The sequence below is a fragment of the Mixophyes fleayi genome, chromosome 10, assembly GCF_038048845.1.
Source record: "Mixophyes fleayi isolate aMixFle1 chromosome 10, aMixFle1.hap1, whole genome shotgun sequence".
Classification (NCBI taxonomy): Eukaryota; Metazoa; Chordata; class Amphibia; order Anura; family Limnodynastidae; genus Mixophyes; species Mixophyes fleayi.
In genome coordinates, this window is record NC_134411.1 from 25,606,401 (window position 1) to 25,627,403 (window position 21,003).

General features: G+C 42.4%; 1 protein-coding gene across 36 annotated transcripts in view; it reads right to left on the minus strand.

The window, feature by feature from the left end:
• The window catches only part of MADD (MAP kinase activating death domain), a 65,686-nt gene that overhangs the window by 10,114 nt on the left and 34,569 nt on the right, over nt 1-21,003 (minus strand). For 5 of the 36 annotated variants that reach the window (XM_075188121.1, XM_075188127.1, XM_075188123.1 and 2 more), the window contains 15 exons: nt 19,234-19,420; nt 18,469-18,619; nt 18,041-18,250; nt 14,667-14,720; nt 12,175-12,275; nt 11,901-11,984; nt 11,606-11,764; nt 10,080-10,185; nt 8,719-8,781; nt 3,541-3,661; nt 3,354-3,459; nt 2,945-3,055; nt 2,528-2,635; nt 670-834; nt 160-232 (listed from right to left, as the gene is read on the minus strand). In XM_075188121.1, the coding sequence (XP_075044222.1) occupies nt 160-232; nt 670-834; nt 2,528-2,635; nt 2,945-3,055; nt 3,354-3,459; nt 3,541-3,661; nt 8,719-8,781; nt 10,080-10,185; nt 11,606-11,764; nt 11,901-11,984; nt 12,175-12,275; nt 14,667-14,720; nt 18,041-18,250; nt 18,469-18,619; nt 19,234-19,420 (1,799 nt within the window). The remainder of the gene's footprint in view (nt 1-159; nt 233-669; nt 835-2,527; nt 2,636-2,944; nt 3,056-3,353; nt 3,460-3,540; nt 3,662-8,718; nt 8,782-10,079; nt 10,186-11,605; nt 11,765-11,900; nt 11,985-12,174; nt 12,276-14,666; nt 14,721-18,040; nt 18,251-18,468; nt 18,620-19,233; nt 19,421-21,003) is intronic. The other 31 variants (XM_075188129.1, XM_075188144.1, XM_075188132.1 and 28 more) reach the window with 14 other exon arrangements.

The following is a 21,003-nucleotide window of genomic DNA, read 5'->3' on the forward strand; positions in this document are numbered from 1 at the left end:
TGATGGCATCTCTACTGAATGAAGCCTTACTAGCACCATACAAGAAGCCAGATAAAGTCTTGTGATAAGACTGTGTTGTTACGTTTCTTCCGTAATATTTGCATAAGACAGATGAGATCAATATAGGGGGAAGGTGTGCAAAGCGTGAGCTCGACTCACCTGGCTTAATGCTCTGCTGTCGGGCTGCCGCTCGCTCCATACTCTCCTTTACACAGTAGTACAGCTCCCGACACTAGAGTGAAACGGAAAAAAAAAAAGGGTAGAACATATAAAAGGAAATTAACGTGGTCACTGTAGACTTTGGGGAAATTATCTGCTTATGTTTGACCTCTATATTTGACTAGAGAGACTTTCACTAACCGAACATAAGTACTTTTTATACACATCCAGGGATCTAAAACTGAATCCATAGCTATCTCAAAGTAGCTTGCTCAGGCTATCCCAGATAGTTATATCCAGAACTTCTACTTGCATAAGTATTCAAATACTCCTGCGTACATAAATTGTACAGTATCGCCCAATATGTTGATGAAGTATATCAATAACGCCAGTAAGAACTAATATAAACGCTATAGTTTTAATAACTTATTTTAAAGAGAATGGCTAATGCAAGTGTAATGTGATGATTGCATTCAGCTTACACCCATTCATTACCCCCCCACAACTCACCTTCTTGGTGAAGAACTTGTTGAGTTGCGTCTCCTGTCCATTTCTCCTCCACAAACAAAGCACTTTCGTCTTGGGACAATAGGTCATGTTAATGAGCTTCTCGTACCACCAGCGCTCGTACACAGCTCCAATGTTACTCCGTAACACGATGCAGTCGTCGCAAACCTAGAAGACAAGGAGTTGTCAGTGGAGAATCTGCGGATCTTCCAATTAGGAACAGTCCTACAACCTTGTTCAATAGAAACGGGAACCACTAAAGCAGCTACGACCAGATCTGTTCCACTCCGTAGATGATGGCAACTTTGGCATATTAGACTGTTGTGTTTTTCAAGCCATAAATGGTAAAAGCCATTTTCCCTCTTACACAAGATCACCTCAACGCTCAAAATGTTGCATACGTGCTAGGATCCCGGCCGGCTTGGCATGGGTGACCAGATACATGCTAAACATAAGATCGGTAATAAACAACAGATTGAGTACCCACTCGCCTCGCATGGCTTCCATATACGTAATTGTACATCCACTCAGCTGTCCGTTAATCTACATGAGGTTTAAAACAATCCCATCGCTTGCTTGATAAATTGCTTTTCATAGAGTGCTCTTTGCACTACATATGTGTAAAAATAAAACAAACAAATAATAAAAACTATTTTCCCTACTACTTCCGCCTGGGAGAGAGCAGAGAAAACAACACACTGTATGATAATGCCCTGACGCAGCTTGAGAGCAACATACAGCATTATAAGCTCGCTGGACGGCTGGTTTCTCTTCACAGTTCCTTTGCCCTGATTGTGGCCAAGAGACAGCAGACTGAATATAGGACTTAGTATATAGAACATAGGACTGAAGTCACAATGAAGCTATCCAAACTCTGTTTACTGCCCAACTTTCTAGTCAGGTCATTTACATAAACACACACCCTTTTGTCCACAATCTCTCTTGGACGGAAGATCATCATCATAATTTCCATTTATTTATAAAGCGCCACTAATTCCGCAGCGCTGTACAGAGAACTCACTCATATCAGTCCCTGCCCCATTGGGCTTACAGTCTAAATTCCCTAACACACACACACGCACAGACACACAGACACAGACTATGGTCAATTTGTTAGCAGCCAATTAACCTACCAGTATGTTTTTGGAGTGTGGGAGGAATCCGGAGCACCCGGAGGAAACCCACGCAAACACGGGGATAACATACAAACTCCACACAGATAAGGCCATGGTCGGGAATCGAACTCATGACCCCAGTGCTGTGAGGCAGAAGTGCTAACCACTGAGCCACCGTGAATAGATAACTCAATACCACATTCTACAGACAAGCTGAACAACAAACAACAAAACTCTTAAACAGATTTCCTAATGTTCATAGATAATGGCCCAATAAGCTAATTAGGGCTTAGTCTTATAGGAGCCTTTGACGTCTGTCTGAAAGCGAAAAGGAAAAACTGAATCCTATTGCCATGGCTAATTTTACAGCAAATACATTTTAAGACAAGGTCGGACTATTTTTTGGAGTGCTAGGCCAACAGGAACGTAACATCCATTGAATTTAAAGTAGAATCACCCCATGCCATTAGAAAACAAGGAAGTCATAACAACAACGCTTCCTGTCTGTCACTTTCTGGAAAAATGTCAGATTCATATGATGCTGCCTGTGTGGCAAACACTTAAGCTACAACAATACAACTAAGTAAAACCGTTCTGCGAATCACGATTTTCTTCAAAGTTCTTTAAAGTGTCTTAACAAAGAAGAGTTGAGAATGATGAATTGTGGGTAAATGTTAGAGAAAGTTACTAAACGGATGTAAAGTTACAGAACATGAGCGTATCTGCCGCAGTTCATCCGCTCTTACCTCCATGAAGAAAAGGTCTCCACTAGTGTCTGTCCCAGCATGCACCACAAACGTTTGCTTCTTGATGTGGCGACTTCCACTAGGGCGAATGCTGAGGTCGCGGCCATTCTAGGTTTTAAGTTACATTGTCAATTTGCAACCACTATGAAGTTTTGCAACAAACTGAGGGTATCAAACAGGTATATGGGAAAATGCTTTAAAAAAAAAACAAAAAACTGTCAATACGTTTGAAAAAACACTTCCCTTGTCATAATACGAAACCCATGAACCAGTCTAGCATTGGATTGGGGCATATTATTTAATGTGTAAAGGTATTTTACAATATGGCATTAACATTCCAAGCAGAGATCTTGGTGAAATTAATTCTGGTCCCTTTGTCCCAGGTATAAACTCTTCCTCTTTCATTTCATATCTCACCATATCGGTTACTCTATCCAGCAGCTCGTTGATCTGTTGACTGTGCGTTAAACCAATGTGACACTTTCCAAGGAGACGACGAACCTTCCTCCGCAGGTCTGTCTTATTGACCTGGATGAGGAAGAACAGAGACATAAGGTATATTTACTACGCGCCGTTTCCGTAAAGCTACCGATTCCCATAGTATCATAGTATGGCCACATTCGCTGTGTGTAGGACACTGGTACATATTATGGAAACCACTAATATGGTAACTATGGTGCTTTTTAGCAAGGACATTACACAACCACACATAGAGAACGCTTTTTTTTTAAAAAACAACTTTATGTTTTGCCTGTGCTGTAAACGTTATTATAATGCACTTCAGATATGAAGACAGAGGAGGATATAACACAGAAACAAACCTCACCTTCACCATCACCATGAAGGCCACCATATTGTGCAGAAGAGTAGCCAGCAGTCGGTCCTCGTCATCCTCCAGCCGTTTCCGGTCGTGATCTCCCAGTGAGAAATACCTAGACACAAAGGACAGCACATGACCTGGTTGTCAATCACACAGACCAATAACGAGTGCCAGGGTAGAGGCAATGTCTCACCTGTCTATCATCTCCTGAGGTCCTTGGTCCATCCCCATCCCCTCCCTCTCCAGCATCACGGCATCAAGGAAAGCATCTTCCCAAAACTGCACCTGGTCCCAGAGCGTGGAACGCTCTTTACCTAAAAAAACACTAACGCTTTAGAGCTGAAATGACACTAATGCATAACATGCACATGCAGATCAATACCCGTTTCACATGCACAAACCCACGCATTACACACATGTAAATTCAACTCGCTGTAATCCGAAAACAAAACTAGAATGTCTGTAAGTTCAGAGTTCCGACACATAGCTAGAAAGGACAGCTGGCTCCTGATTGGACGTCAGCCGCGCTGGATCCCAGGAGGGCGGGTGGAGGGCTGCACCTCCAAGTAGAAACGTCCCTTTAAAATGTTGCCATCCTTTCCCATTTCCACATTGCAGAAACAATATACACTTCTAGGGTTTTGTGGTCACTGCAGCAAATATTTTTTTTTTTTTAATGGTATTTTGTCCAACTTTTAAAGCTATTGGGTCATTGGTTTGTTTTATTTTTACTTATTTATTTTACAAGTATATGTTTTTGTGTGTCAACTACTGAGAAATATGCAACATGTTTTTCCTTCATATTTATTGGTAAAGATCAGCAATTTCCGCAGGTTCTGAAGGGGACTCGCATTGGGCGTATTCATTCCAAAGTCAATTATTTTTATTATTATTTATTAAAACAGTACTGATGCTCTTAACTCAGGATCAGTGCTGAGGTCAGGGGGTTAATTTCTCCCCCCATTTTCGAATCTGATCTACAAATCGCCAAAGTTTTGAGAATTTTGAGCTGAAAGTCATCCGAACCAGAACAAATAGAATATCTGGGGTTCATACACAGCCCTATTAGTTATTAGCTCTATGTTGCATTTACAACCTGCAACTATTTTTGTGCATGATCAATTCAGCCGCTAATTAGGTAGACACAGATTTATGAAAGCAGGTCACCCTTTATTTTCTGATTTACTGTTGAGAAAGTAACTTCCTGATCTGCTTTCAGGACATGTTCACATTTTGTCATCTGCATCTACTTATTAAGTGACCTTTTCTGCACAGCTCAGTCAACGTCAGCCCGTGTAGACACTGGTTCTGTGAGAAGCCTTCACGCTGCCTGCTCACACTAATTCAATCAAAGTTGCTGGGGGGGTAATCAAGTGTAAAGTGTTCACACTGGTGTAAACTTGAATATTAAGGCACATGGAAGTGTTTCATATTTGCAGCATTCTTAATGCTATTTTATACTTTATACCAGTACCGTCTAATTTTGACCAAAAATCTTACACTCTTAGTGATTTACATGGCAATTTGCAATGCACCCAACCTACTAAAGGCAAGTCGGCATGTAAAGTTCAACTTTTTCAAAGCTCCCCCCCCAAAAAAAAATAATTATAAAAAATATTAGCATGTATGCAAATAGTATTCTCTATTAAATAGTGAACAGCAGGGGACCTATTAAAAGGCGATTTGCAAAATCACCATGGAAATTTCCAAAAATAATCTCTTTGGCTTCAGGCAGAGCACAGCAAGCTCTGACAGCCAGTAACGGAACTACAAGCACCAGCATGCACACACCAGCCCGGCACGTTGCAGAATTTATTTGCCACCAGCTCCACTGTTTTGAAGTCAGTACCTGCTCAGCCGTAAGCCTGGCTTGTGATTGGCTGAGCTTTTCTCATTCATTTCTACTGGCAATGCATTTCAATGGGCTTTATGTTCTGGTTAAAATACTTTGCCTATGCGGAAAATTGTCTGATCTTAAAATAAATCAATGTTTAATAGATTGGCGAATTAATTGTTAAATTTATGGAAATTTTTACTTTCTAAACAAAATCGCCTATTCATAGATCTCTCCTTAGAAGCGTTCTGCCATCGCAACCTGACCAATTTCCTAATGAGAGACGCCAAGACCTAAGAAAGTAAGGGCCATTTTAAACTAAATGATTAGGGGCATATTCAATTCCGATCCGATCCGCGGTAACGCGCAGTACTGCCGGTAATACGGTACCGCAATAACACGGATTTTACAAAATCCACGTTATTGCGGTACCGCGGATTAGGTTCGCGGCCGTTCCGGCGCGATCCTGCGGATCGGGATCGGAATTGAATATGCCCTAGTGTGTTGATTTGAGACACTCTAATCCACAAAGGTTAATTTTTGTAAAATATCAAACTTTATTTATATTATTATGATGACACAGAAAGGTAATAGGTCAAAGGTCTCACTAATTCATTTATATCATGTTAGGGCGACGCAATATATTTAAAATAAATAAATAAAATAGAAAATGTGAAAAAAAAGGAGGAAGAAAGACGTGTTCTTCAAAATGTTAAAATCGGATTACTACAGATCGGAAAGATCTTATGAGTTATGCCTGATTTAATTCATAAATGAGTGAAATAACATAAGTACTCTAATTTGATTTTACCATTGTCGTCATTGGAAAGGACTCCAAAAATTATTGCTAGACAACAAGCTGATCTTCATAGTGCCTGACCATTTTGTATAATAAATGATTTTGCAAAATACACCCCACTGCATATTTTTTATCATCAAAAATCCCTTATAATTAACTGTTTTGTTAATAACATATAGTGTGAGTGTGTCCATGCTATATTTATGTATTAAACTTAAAACTTCTTTGGTATTTAGCTTGTGTGCAATTTCATTAATCTACTATATAAAAGCCTAGTGGCGTGTGTCTGTGTGTGAAAAAAACAAAAAACAAGCTGCAGTGCCACCTGCTGGGCGAAGTTATACACTGACCTACTAAATTCTTAGTGTGTGTGGGGGGAAAAACTCAGAAAGGGCTGAAATTTGGTATACTGAGATGTTTTTTATTTGTTAATTTAATTTGTTAATTGTTAAAAGTGTTTATAAAGATTTTAAAAAAATATATATATATTTCTTGAAGGAGAAGTGACAGTTGGGAGTGGTTGGTGGTTGCCGGGGGTGACAGTTGGGAGTGGTTGGTGGTTGCCGGGGGTGACAGTTGGGAGTGGTTGGTGGTTGCCGGGGGTGACAGAGCGAGAGGAATGTGAAACTCAGGACCGCTGAGAGAGATCCCTGTGTCTGGATAGACATCTGGATAGATGTGGCGATAAAGATGAAGGATGAGGTGATGGAGAAAAATGATGAGGTGGTGACATGTGGACAAAACCACGTTAAAAAAGGGCGCTTACGTCGGGAAGTAACGCTCTTCCCCTGAGGAGGCCTGGGCTATGGCCCAAATGCATGACAAGAACCTTTTTAACACCTTAAGTAGCTTGATTTGACTAGAATGCATGAGTATCATGCACAGGTTAACTTGTCAATAGATATGGTTCAAACAGCGATGAATCTGATATTAATCAAAAATGTTCCTGTTGTTTTTATAGCGCAGATAATATTACTTAGAACACTGCGTCTACTGTTTAAAAGGAGATCTCTGTCCTTGTTAGGATCTTATATCATAATTACCAAAAAGCCTATATTTCATATATATTCAGTCATCTGAAAACAGGCGAGAAGTCGTAGTAATGTATTTGTTGGGTAGAGGCCCAATAATCAGTTTATATGACCGTTGTGTATTAAAACATTGCGTTCACAATGTCTCATATGCATCTGATTTGTTCAGGATATTGTACTGGTAACTACCTAAAGGGGATCGTAATATAACAATATTTTGCGGTTCTGAATGTTTGTTTATTTAATTTAGACGATACCTAGCAACGTTCAATATAAATTGCACAGGTATCATTCCACATGATTGAACTTTCCCTGATGTTTTATAAAATAGAAATATTGCTTGTATAATGACACCTTGCGGGGGTTCAAAAAGAAAAAAAAAAAAAAGAAAGGTATAATAATCCTACACATTTATATTCAAACAGAGTCATTCATTCCCTCTGGTGATACAGAAGGGGCAGTGGACATATCGGCACAGGTTCCGGGAGTGCATGAATGTCCTGAGAGGCAGACATCCCTGAAAAGCCATCCATGCAATGACTTTGTGTGCATTAGTCAGCCTCTTAGAGGTCACATTTTCCCACACGTGTTTTGTTGTGTTTGTAATCAGCACTTTACATGAAAGGTACCTAACTAGATTATCATTTTGTGGGAATTGGGGCTGATTCGAAGCTCACTAATAAACTGGCTTTTTGCTGTGAATTTCAATGACTCTTTTTAGTGGATTGTCTGGCACCCTGGATTGGTGGGTGTCTGATAAAAGCACACATCCTGGGGGGGGGGGGGTAAGTGCTCATTGCCATGTATCAGCTGTAGCTTTATTACTTGCATAACAGACCACATGGGTCTATTGCATTTAATTATAAAGAAAAAAAGACCATAAAAGGGAATTATTCCTGCTATATACACCACATTAATTATTTTAATGCCGCAGCAATACTCTTATGTAAAAGGGTACAGTATTATAATATAGCACTGGAAGGATATTCATCTCCCTCCCCCCACCCCTTTAAGCAGTGCCATTATGTGTAAGCCCCCCCATCCTTGTTGGACAGATGGGAGAACTGAGCCGAGGACTGGGCAGGAGATTATGATACAATGGGTAAGAAAAACGGATGTAGTACATAACTGGGCAGGAACGCCAGCCAATGAGAGCTCACCCCTGCCTTAGCAGAATAAATATCTAAGACGCCGCCTGAACTCCAACACTCTAACCTCTCTCCTGTCAATCACTGTGGTCCAGCGGCTACTATCAGGTAACGATGGGGATCCCAGGAGGAGAACTCTTACAGAAGTGCTACATGTGGGGGGAAACTAAATAAAGAGGGGGGTTGTCCCAAAGTGTATAACGCATTACTGGCATGTGCTCATGTTATAGAGTGGAGTCTGCCTAGAATTTACTGGACCCCACTCCATAATGAGTCACACTCAGCCGTCAACGTTTGCCCCAGCATGTAGTGGCATCTACCAGTCACATGATCTATATATACTGTACAATCCATTTACCCTCAGTAGCTGCCAAATCAGACTACACCCTGAATAAATATGTACCCAGGTCCAACAAAAATGGCACAGGCTGCTAATACCATAGACATACCCTTGTTACAAGGGTGCTACGCATAGGCAGGGACAGTAAAGAAAGTGTAGGAACAGACACAGATCACAACCACACAGCAGGCAGCTAGCTGGGACAAGAGGATGTATTACTCAGAGAGAAGGTCTCCATCGCTGCATCTTCAAGCTGGTCCCAGACTGAACCCTTATCTCTTCCTGTACAGAGCCAGCCCAGCACAATGCAGCATGAGAAGAGAGGAAGGGGAAACAGAGCAAGGCAGGGTTAGAGAGCACCTGTCACGTACACACAGTGGAGTCAGACACTTGGTGAGCGGAACCAATATTCAGCCAATCAATTCACTAGGAATTAGCGGCAATGTATGAAGCATGACACGCAAAGCCTCATACATCAGTGATGTCTAATAGTGAATGCATAAACTGCTCAAGAATATTGGATCAGCCTACAATGACCACCTCCACTGCACACTGGAGACATATACACCAAGTGTTGCACAGATCCCAGTGAAAGAGAAACAAAACCATTAAGTAAGCAGAATAGGAGTCACATACAAGTCTTTAAAGCAGAAGACAAGGTTATTAGCGAGACAACATTGGCACAGTTAATTACATTCAGAATATCGGACAAAATCACTTGAAATTTGCTTATGGTATAGTGACATTGTATTGTTAGCTTCCATGTGTCCTGTATACGCAGAACAAGTTTTCTAAAAAGCAGAGTTGGGAGAATTGGACAGTGCAGTGCGGGCTGTAAACACATTTCTATAGAACATACGCTAAACATAAATATTACAATTATGAATTGAAGCCAGCTCCACTTCAACCGGCCCCCAATAACTACTCTAAAAATAAAACTGCAACGCTACAAGACCATATAAAAATTGGCTGTTTCACTCGCTGATAAATCTTTTTCTCCAAGGCCAAACGAGGGGCACAGGCTAACCATGGCGTTATACACAAACCCACAGGCCGTTCACATTCCTGCAGGAATAGTAATGGAATAGGTAAGGAAGATCTGTGTTCCTCATTTGACTTTGGAGACAAGGATCTATATGATGAGTTTCAAACAATTTATGTTCCAGAAATGGTGCAGAAGAGATGCTCTTTCCCTGGCCCATCTGGACAACAGAATACATAATAAACCAAGTCCTGGAAGTGGAAAGGATGGGCCAGTCTGCACAGCATGGAGAGATTGAAACTCTGCAGAGGAAGACTGGGGTAACTGTTGCAAGTGATGTCCACCTTGCAAATATTACACAAATACAACTTGATCAGGGTCATCTTAGCTCCCTGGAGAGAGGCACCCTTTTGATTTGTGCAAAAACTGCAGCTCTGTGGGTAAGCTAAACTATGCAAGACTTAGTAACACATTTATAGAAGGTAGGAAAATTCCTGAAACATGAATAGTATTATAAATTCACCTCCACTAATTTTTTTATTAACACTAGACAAATAAATAGGGTAAGCATGCCTTTAAATTGAAGTCTGTTTCTTACCCAAAAGACCCTCATACAGGTAAATGCGCTGACTGTCATCTTGCGGGGGACGTATTGGGCTGAGATTGCCGTCCTTCTCCCCAGGACGCAGCATCTGGGGCTTACCCTGTGGTGCAGACAAAGAGGAAGAAGAGCAGATATCAGGGTAGTTATCGTTACTGCCCGGCATCTCTGGTGAAGCTATCCAGGAACACAGATGGTTTACTCCAAAAATAACTGCATGGAGACAAGGAAGTATTCTAGCATCTACCAGGCTATTGTGACCAAGAGAGGTGCTAGATTTGGGGTCATCTTCCATTTTATATTAGCGGAATATGGAGCAGTACAGCCCCCAATCATGTGTTCAATAAAATACCCATTAAATGCAGGGAGAAATTAGACTGTGCAAAATGATCTGTGATTTACTGAAGTTGACCAGTCATTCAGTTACACATAAAGGACCAATGTAGCCAAGGTACTGGGTAGACGTCCCTGGCATAGTAAGGCACCCGTGGGTAGCCAGTGTGAAGTGGGTAGCATTGGGCCAGATAAACCCGGTATCTTCACAGCTACATGTACACTTTAAGATGGTTGGTGCTTTATGTAAGCTCATTATCTTCTCTGTTCTATACCTTTGTGATCTATGGTTTTCTTTCAGACATTGTAGTGTCTGAAAGGTACCCTGTAGTGACCTTCAACATATTTACTTACACACAAAGCATCTTCTAACATTAACACATATGTAAGAAGTTCCCATACCTTAAGATATTTGACATTTTGCACTGGACCCAGATAAAGCTAACCCTCAACCACAGCTTAATATAAAATATATTCTGTTCTCATGACTAGCATTATACGAAACACGGCCAAATCCTTTAACAAGGTCTGGGACCCCTGGATGTCTTACTTCCAATACCGCTCCCCCTTTACTTAATCATACCCCCTACCCATTTGCAACCCCTCCCCCTCCTAACTCACTGCTTCTGATTCAAGACTGATCTCACCCACACCTCCCCCTCTCCTCCTTCATCTGTCTTTTTCTTCATTCATCTTCCTCTATCTCCTTCTTTTCTTACTTCTCTTTTAAATATAAAAATATACCGGTCTTTATTTCATAGAATCTGATCTATTTTCTCTCCGACACACGGAGAGCTTTGCATTATTATTATTCTAAGTACTGATTGTATTTTGTTTGATATTACATGTATCCGTATTGCATTGTTAATTCTTTATGATTGTCAATAAACACTTGGTTTAAAAAAATAAATAAATATATTCTGTTTTCATAATCTCTTGAAATGTATACATGTAAGTTTACAATTGTTAGCATTATTTATTTTATATAGACCAAGGGATCTTGTAACCTGTGTGTTAATGACAACACACCATTATTATCCATTTGAACTTTGGGAGTCGCCTAAGAGGAACAAAGGACATAAAACTGAAGACCTATGGTCTACAGGGTAAAGTGGTGGAATGGAGAAGAACTTGGAATAAACGGACAACACAGAAAGTAAAACTAAATAAAAGTATAATATAGCGCTTACAAATATGGCTCCGGAGAGAGAGCTCATCTGGATCTCACTGTCAGACACAGCGGTTCTGGATCCTGACAGATGACCTCCACCTGGACCTCCCAAAGTGTCTCCAGCATTGCTGCTCAGATCACTATCTGCTCCCAGCGTTTCCCCTGAGCTGTTGCTGACCTGTAGGGAAAGATGTATCAAGTTGCTATATGTAGAGGATAAAGGTTTCTCCATAGAATATCAGACCATTCCTAACTAACCCCCCTCCCCCCCCCCTCCTCGCCACACAGCACCACGGAGCATGCTCTGATCCTACCACTGTGCTGATTTCAGAATCCTGACTGCTGCTTCGGATAAGAATAGAAGGTCCCGTACTGACAACATCCGAATCACTCCGCTGCTTCCGGAGGCAAAGGAAAACAAAAAAACAAACAACAGCCCATCTCGTGAGACAAGGGGAGTCTGGCCCCAAACCCCACAATACTAATGAACTAACATCAACGTTGGCAGAGTCAACGTCAACAATTTACGTTCCATCCAGAAAAGCTTAGATGAGAAAACTGGCCAACGTAGAATGGTTCTCTCTTTACCTGAGATCCTGATGTGACACTCAAGCCACTGTCTGCACTGATCTGAGACCTCTTCTCTTCGGTGTCAGCACTATCAATGACATGTTTGGGCTGCTCAACGCCTGCAGAAGGTAAAAAAGGACAAACAGCTTAAAAAGAGAGAGTTAACGAGATAGGACACGCCAAGAGAGACCAAATATTCTTAACTGGAACGGACATACAGAACTTCCTTGGTCATTTTGTACCCTAAACAGATATGGGAAGTTCTAGACCAGGACTGGGCATTCCTCAGTATTCCAGATTATTCACTTGCTTAGCCAAATGTGAATTACAGAAGGTTGCCTGTCTTTGGTCTAGAGCACATTAGGAACCAATAATGAAACCATAAAAGTAAATAAAAAGTAAAACAACTACACATAATAAAATCATTGTTTATCACTCCTCAATATGTACACTTTGAGAACCTATACATCCACTGCAGAAGGTGGCTTTGTAAAACCAAATTGTGACCCACCACTTAGTCAAGTTGATGAAAGGTTCAAATCAATGGTCTCTCTGTAGACATTTGTAGAGATACTGTAAACATTCTGTTAGTTTAGGAGAAGAGACAACAATCCTTTTAATGGTTTTAATGACAGCTGACCACATCAACTGTGGTTAGAGATGGTTTCAATGCTGCAGAGGCGTGGATACTTTGGAGGCAGTGGAGAGGGTAGTAAAAGTGCTCAATATGGTGCTGAGTGATATGAGGTAGGAGTGAGCATGATTAAAAAGCGCTAAAATAGGAAGGGAGGATGGAGGGAGTTAGAGGAGGGGAGGAGCGGGTTCACCACTACAGTTACTAACTCAGGACAAGAAACCCCAACAAATCGTTCGCCAATAGCAAATCTGCCAGCACACCCCCAGAATGCCTCAGCCTCTGACAACTAAATCATGTGCAAAGTCAGTACTGGGTTGTAACACTATCATACAGGACAATCCATTGACAGAATTGAGGAAAACCAACTACACCTTTTAAAAATATCTAGGGCCTGATTCATTAAGGATCTTAATTTAAGAAACTTCTTATTTCAGTCTCCTGGACAAAACCATGTTACAATGCAAGGGGTGCAAATTAGTATTCTGTTTTGCACATACATTAAATACTGCCTGTTTTTTCATGTAGCACACAAATACTTGATAGCTTATTTGTACACTGAAATTTAAAGTTGATATTTGTGTGCTACATGAAAAAACAGTCAGTATTTAACTTGTGTGCAAAACAGAATACTAATTTGCACCCCTTGCATTGTAACATGGTTTTGTCCAGGAGACTGAAATAAGAAGTTTCTTAAATTAAGATCCTTAATGAATCAGGCCCCTAATCTGTATTATCCTCGTTTAGCAGATTTTTGTAGCATTTAAAGAGAGTTAATCTTTAACAGAACAGGCCCTGTTGATTAAAACAAGACATCCCAAGCATATCATTCATCTTCTTGGTGAAACTGTGAACTATCTTTATAATTACTGTCAGGATCCGGTAGAACACTTTTGTCAGTAAAGATGCTTAGATCCTGATTAATGTTCTCTTACAGCACCATGCCTTTTAATGAAGTAAACCAATTTTTAGTACATTTAAATCTAACACCAAAGTTTCCTTGTGGATTAATGGGATTATGCTGAATGCCAGGTATAGAGTCTACAGCCTAAATAATTTTTTGATTGCAGAGTTATAATGAACAGATATTTATCAGCATTACCATAATACTTTAGATGAGGATAGCCATTTTGATCGCTTGCACGTTCCCTATAGTTGGTTAAAGTGTATCCATCATTGCTATACAGTGGAGCCCGTCATGGTATACGGTAAACCAATATTGATGAAAAGGCAGCTTATGGATTTAATTGCAACTATCGACATCACCGATATCATTCTCAACGCTACTGGTTTAGCGCAAAAATATGGCTGCCTCCAGGCAATGGAAACATTTTTACCAGCCAACTATTGGATCAGCATGAGAATGAAATGGCTGCTTATTACAGTTATGCCGAGAAATGATTTAAGACATCAGAATGGCATTTAGCATAACTACTTTCAACCATTTTAATGTAGCTTTACCGTATTTTGCAGTAAAGGCGGATTACCGGCTCTGAATACGTTTGACAGAAGACGCCCGCATGTGATGCGAGTCCCGGTCGATTGGTGTCAAAAACACCAATACACATTTACTGCAAGGGGGCGTAGAACCCCTTTAAGGGAAATGGTCATTTAAAAAAAAAACGATGTGACCTAGGACTATTAAATAAAGTTTGTTTTGTTTCAGATACAACTAATCCCTGCAGCATACACAGTGCAGGGTACTAGAATTCATGTTTTTTTTTCTACTTCACCACACAATTTGGACTCTAGACAGAGGTTAAAGGTCTGCTGTCCTGCACTAAGGTGGACCAGGCTGGACACGTCCTAAGACATGAATGGGAGCGCCCTGCTGGCAGATCTGGGAAAGATTTGGGGGGTTCCTCTGGGTTCTTACTCTGTTTATCCATAGCTTTTTGCTTTTTCACTTCCCGATGCGTGTTCCACAATTCTACCCAAGATGCATTGCAAGCAGGAGAGAAAGACAGAGAGTCAGAGGTGAATCAGACAGGCCGTAAATGGACACAGAGACCTCCTGCCCCCGCCCACCAGGGTCACAGAAGGGGAGGGGCACAGTCTGTACATAAGTAAGCACAAGTGTGATGGGCGAGAGAGTGTTAGAGAGAAAGGGCAAGATTAGTAGCTGAAAAGTTATATTTATGTATTGGCACATAATATACATAAATATTCATTTATATATGTATATATACACACACCACACAGGTATATATACATAAGAATATGTAGATAAGCCAAACAACAGTAAGAGCTAGACAAAGATTTGTTTCAAATAAATTCTAAAAATTATATGTATAACCTAGAATATCTATATAAATTACACCCAACAATATCTTGGTAGACGGAAGTCAGCAACCTTTAAGCTTTGCAGCTGCTGTTAAACTACAAGTCCCAGCATGCAATGCTAGACAGAGGCATGCTGGGACTTTTACTTCTACAGGATCAGGTAAGTCATGTGATGTAAACAGTGAATGCTCAGTAATCCACCTCCCTGGTAACACAACATGCACATGACACACAGAGCACATACAATGCACCACATCCGTCCAAGCACCAAACCCAAAGAGAGGCATGTGCAGGTCACATCACAAGGCGACTGACCACACGCGCTGCCACGCACCCAGACACTTCACTAACAGGCACACAGAACCTTATCCATTAGAACCAAACAACATTCATAGCGGATTGAAGCTTCACATTGTACACAAAAACATGTCTAAGAATCTACACAGGGGCCGCGCAGGGCTGACAACCAGGTGCCAGTGCGCAAATGCCACAGAGAGTGTTCAAAGTCAGGTTTATAGGGATTTATGAAGGGACCCTATTTCCAATCATATCCGAACTTTACCCCTGATAGAGCAGTTTCTTAATGGAGATGCTTTATATAAATCTATAATTTAGGCCATACCTATAATTTAGAATTCACAAGTTCATCACTTCATTGCCTACATAAACAAAAACAAAACAAAAAAACACCTACACCGGCCCAGCCTCCTTTCCATACATAGTGTGAGTACACCGGCCCAGCCTCCTTTCCATACATAGTGTGAGTACACCGGCCCAGCCTCCTTTCCATACATAGTGTGAGTACACCGGCCCAGCCTCCTTTCCATACATAGTGTGAGTACACCGGCCCAGCCTCCTTTCCATACATAGTGTGAGTACACCGGCCCAGCCTCCTTTCCATACATAGTGTGAGTACACCGGCCCAGCCTCCTTTCCATACATAGTGTGCCTACACCGGCCCACCCTCATTTATATAGACAGCGTGCTCACACCTGCCCAGCCTCCTTTCCATACATAGTGTGAATACACCAGCCCAGCCTCATTTATATAGACAGCGTGCTCACACCTGCCCAGCCTCATTTATATAGACAGCGTGCTCACACCTGCCCAGCCTCATTTATATAGACAGCGTGCTCACACCTGCCCAGCCTCATTTATATAGACAGCGTGCTCACACCTGCCCAGCCTCATTTATATAGACAGCGTGCTCACACCTGCCCAGCCTCATTTATATAGACAGCGTGCTCACACCTGCCCAGCCTCATTTATATATAGACAGCGTGCTCACACCTGCCCAGCCTCATTTATATATAGACAGCGTGCTCACACCTGCCCAGCCTCATTTATATAGACAGCGTGCTCACACCGGCCCACCCTCATTTATATAGACAGCGTGCTCACACCTGCCCAGCCTCCTTTCCATACATAGTGTGAGTACACCAGCCCAGCCTCATTTATATAGACAGCGTGCTCACACCTGCCCAGCCTCATTTATATAGACAGCGTGCTCACACCTGCCCAGCCTCATTTATATAGACAGCGTGCTCACACCTGCCCAGCCTCATTTATATAGACAGCGTGCTCACACCTGCCCAGCCTCATTTATTTAGACAGCGTGCTCACACCTGCCCAGCCTCATTTATATATAGACAGCGTGCTCACACCTGCCCAGCCTCATTTATATATAGACAGCAAGCTCACACCTGCCCAGCCTCATTTATATAGACAGCGTGCTCACACCTGCCCAGCCTCATTTATATATAGACAGCGTGCTCACACCTGCCCAGCCTCATTTATATATAGACAGCAAGCTCACACCTGCCCAGCCTCATTTATATATAGACAGCGTGCTCACACCTGCCCAGCCTCATTTATATAGACAGCGTGCTCACACCTGCCCAGCCTCATTTATATAGACAGCGTGCTCACACCTGCCCAGCCTCATTTATATATAGACAGCGTGCTCACACCTGCCCAGCCTCATTTATATAGACAGCGTGCTCACACCTGCCCAGCCTCATTTATATATAGACAGCGTGCTCACACCTGCCCAGCCTCATTTATATATAGACAGCGTGCTTACACCGGCCCAGCCTCCTTTCCATACACAGCGGTGCCTACACCGGCCCAGTCTCCTTTCCATACACAGCGGTGCCTACACCGGCCCAGTCTCCTTTCCATACACAGCGTGCCTACACCGGCCCCAGCCTCATTTCCATACACAGCCTCTAACCTGGCAAAGAGCTAGTTAAGCTGCACCAACACTCAGACTACCAGCTAAGCTCTCTGATGCCCTTTTTCAACACTACCACATTCCCCCGTAACCCTATAGTCTGTGGCATTCAGTGCATTACTCAGCGACTATAAGAGGAAGTGCACGGTAAATTATATACCATCACATTGTGCTTTCTCCTAGATGAGCGCAGTGTCTGACAGCAGGAGTAGAGGAAGAACAGGAGACTGGAAGTAGCCTCCCTGTATCTCCTCTATTCCCGCTATAAGTCACAGCACACTTTATACAGCAACTGCAGCATCATGATAAATGACTGGCATATGACGTATAAGCAAGCTGTGATTGGTGCAGTGCGCTTCCTCTGGCAGCCAATGACTGTGAAGCATGGTGAATGGCCACACAGAGGTACTATAGGCAAGAGATTCTCCTGTGGCCTCATGGTGGGAATGGTCCTACCCTATACCAGTCTGTAAATATGAACTAGGCACATTGTCCTGACCACTACAACAGGGAAGCGTATACTATTATCTAAACTAAGTATCTAACCTCTGGGAAAGCTCATTAGGAAACGCTCACAGGACGGACAAAGAGGGAACCCCTAGGAACAATGTGACCATGGGTTGAATCTGGTAACGGATAATGGCACGTGGCAGGGGGCGAGCAGTGATGGTGGGTAATGCAGTGAGACTCTGATCGCATTGCCTCATGTACTTTTTCTTCTGCTCTATACACACCAATGGAAGCCACAAAATTCTCTTCCTTGAGACTCCGGGTGTCAAACTCTCGTCCCCCCCGGCCCTCGGGGCCTGACGGGCGGGGAAGCAGCTGCTGGGCAGGCTGCTGTGGGGCAGGTCGAGACTCTCCTCGTGGGATGGTGACAGAATGCCTAGACACGGGGGTCACAGTGCCATCGGCAGAAGGACTGTGCTTCCTTTTCTCGGGTTCTTAAAGAGAGGAGTGAAGAGAATATACAGCAGAAAAGTGGATTGAGGAAGAGGGAAATGATGTAGAGATAAAGATTGAGGAGAGAAGTGGTAAGGGAAAAAAAAGTTAAAAAAGTTATTTCAATAGCTCGTAAAGACGTTGTAACACTTTACAATGACCGCCACCCATCACAACACAAGTTTCCCCCTGTCCTGTCAACAAGGGCAGCATCCTTTACCTTTATTGTAGTAGTGCGTATAAGCAATCTCTAGCAGGCTGAAGACACTGGCCATGCCACCCAGCCCTGCGTTGGCGTAAGATTGTTCCAAACTGGACACCGTACACTTCAGCATATCCAGCATCCCCTTGTATACTTTCTTGTTGATCTCCTATACAATGACAGAGGCATGAATGGACATGTAACACCGTGCTTATCACTGAACCCTACTCATTAACATACAGCTCTTAATCTAACATGTGTAGTTAGTATCCAGACCATACAAAAAATGATGTCCATAACAGTCTGTTGGGCATTGATTGAGGATATATTAAAATAAGACTATCGTATTTGGCTCGTTTAGATGTATCCCTTAGAATCGGATTGCTATTTGTGTAGGAACAATTTTGCATAAAATGTCTCAATGTTTTATTGTTTTAGTTGCAGCTGTTTGTCGTTTTCTTTTACTGTTGCTTCTCTTCCTCAGTCTGTGACCTCTCTCTTTTTACTACACTGCAAATAAGTACTTGGTATTATTACCACATGAAATTGCCATCGATAGCCTACCTAGACTGAGCAATAAGCCTGCACAGGTAAAGTGGTGGGATACATGAAGTGAGACTTAGCCGCTCACTTACCAACAACACAAAGTGATTTTAAACCAAATAAAACAGAGAGGGGGCACCCATTAAAAGACAACTCCGTTCTTGTGGGAGACCTCCCTTATTGGTGTACCTAGGTGGCAGGTTAAATTGGACATCCTCTTTATAATGGCTGTCAACTCACCACCTCCTGAATGACATCATTCCGCACATCCTCTTCCGTCTGGATCGACTTGTTCAACTTGCTCAGCACAAAGACGCGTAGCTGTTCACTCTCCAGCAAGCGGCGCACTTTCTTCATATTCAGCCACCCTACCCCCTGTCCTTCTAGGACACTCAATGCCACTTCCTTCAGAAACTGCTGATTCTCACTGCAAAGGTTAGAGGAAGGGAAGTCACTCATTGGTGCCACTCCCAAATATATAGGAGTAGTGTTACACCTGTGCTTCATTCAGTGACATTAAATGGGTGTATCCACTATTTTACAACCCCCCTACGTCATTTTTACATTGCCCCATATGTACCAAATAGGTTCAATGCTTTATGCCCGTTTTGTAAGACGAAGTCAAGCTGCACCAATAGCGGCTGCCAACTGACTTTTAGGGAGAAAGACCAACACAAAAAACGTTGACAAAGAATAGCATAAAAGAACTTGTAACTACACCTTATCCAATTTGGCCATTGACATGGGTGAGCAGATTGAACAGACGCAGTCGCTCAGCACTTGGTCTAGTGACCAGATCATGTGGGATCCAATTAGCGTGGTTGGCCAATGATCACACACAGTGGCAGATCAGGTTCATCAGTCACATGGATTTTACACCAGTTGTCGTCACCATGTTCTATCGCAATAAGATGCTAATGGGGACTGAACAGGCATAATAATCTAGGGTGTGGCAGCTGGAGTCTCCAAACCTCTTCTGGGGCACATTGCTACTCTCCTAAATTATCTCCTTACTGCCAGCCTCAGACACTGACATATACCTAACACATCCTGTCAATGAACAATAAGATGACACCAAGGACAGAGAACATCCTGCATCATGTTCTCACAGTTGCACTATTGATACACCAGGAATAGACCAGGACGGCCCGGTATTGAAGGGCCAGTTTGAGCATAGGAATGTAGTGATTTGTGGCTTGCTTGTACTAAACATTCAGTTGTCAGCACTTATGGGCAGCCTTCATTTCTTGACCGTCTTATGAGAAGCCAATAGCGCAAACAGGGGTTCTGATGTCCCTTCACGTGTGCGCTGAAGCTTCCAATGCTCAAATGTCGGCCATTGAGCAAGTGCTGTGGCTTATGAGGAACAGTTTTAGCTGATGTATGTATACCAGTGTATTCCATGTCCTTAATGAAACAGAACCATTGTTACAGAAAAGGAAACACTATGCTCCAATAAAGGCAGTTAAAGTAGAAGTTGGTCGTGAACTATGTTTTGGCCTTGAAATATCTGCATTTGCCTTCCAGAAACATCCTGCAATCATGCCGAGGTTTGAAATCTGATCCAACAGTCTACAAATACAGTCATTAAGCCTGTTTTCCTGTCTTCCTAATGGCAGGTAGAGCTATCGGGAAACCACTAAAGCTGATTATGGGCAAAAGAAATCTCTGATACACGCTGATAAATTGCTGGATTTTCGAGGCTCTTGAAGGGATTTCATATTTAAAGGGGAACAAAGCTAAACAGAAGAGCGAGGCGTCGCTGGAACAGATACAGATTGGTCTGGTAATGAATCTTGCACCCGAATCTGGGTCTCTCCAGCCCCTGTACATCTCTGCCTACTCAGCGTACAGCGCCAGGAGAAGCGACAGGAGAAGCGACAGGAGAAGCGACAGGAGAAGCGACAGGAGAAGCGACAGGAGAAGCGACAGCGCTGGTGAACATTCCATTTGAACAATTACTAAGTTGGGGACAGGTATTGGAGTCGCCAATCCACCAAGTTGACCTTA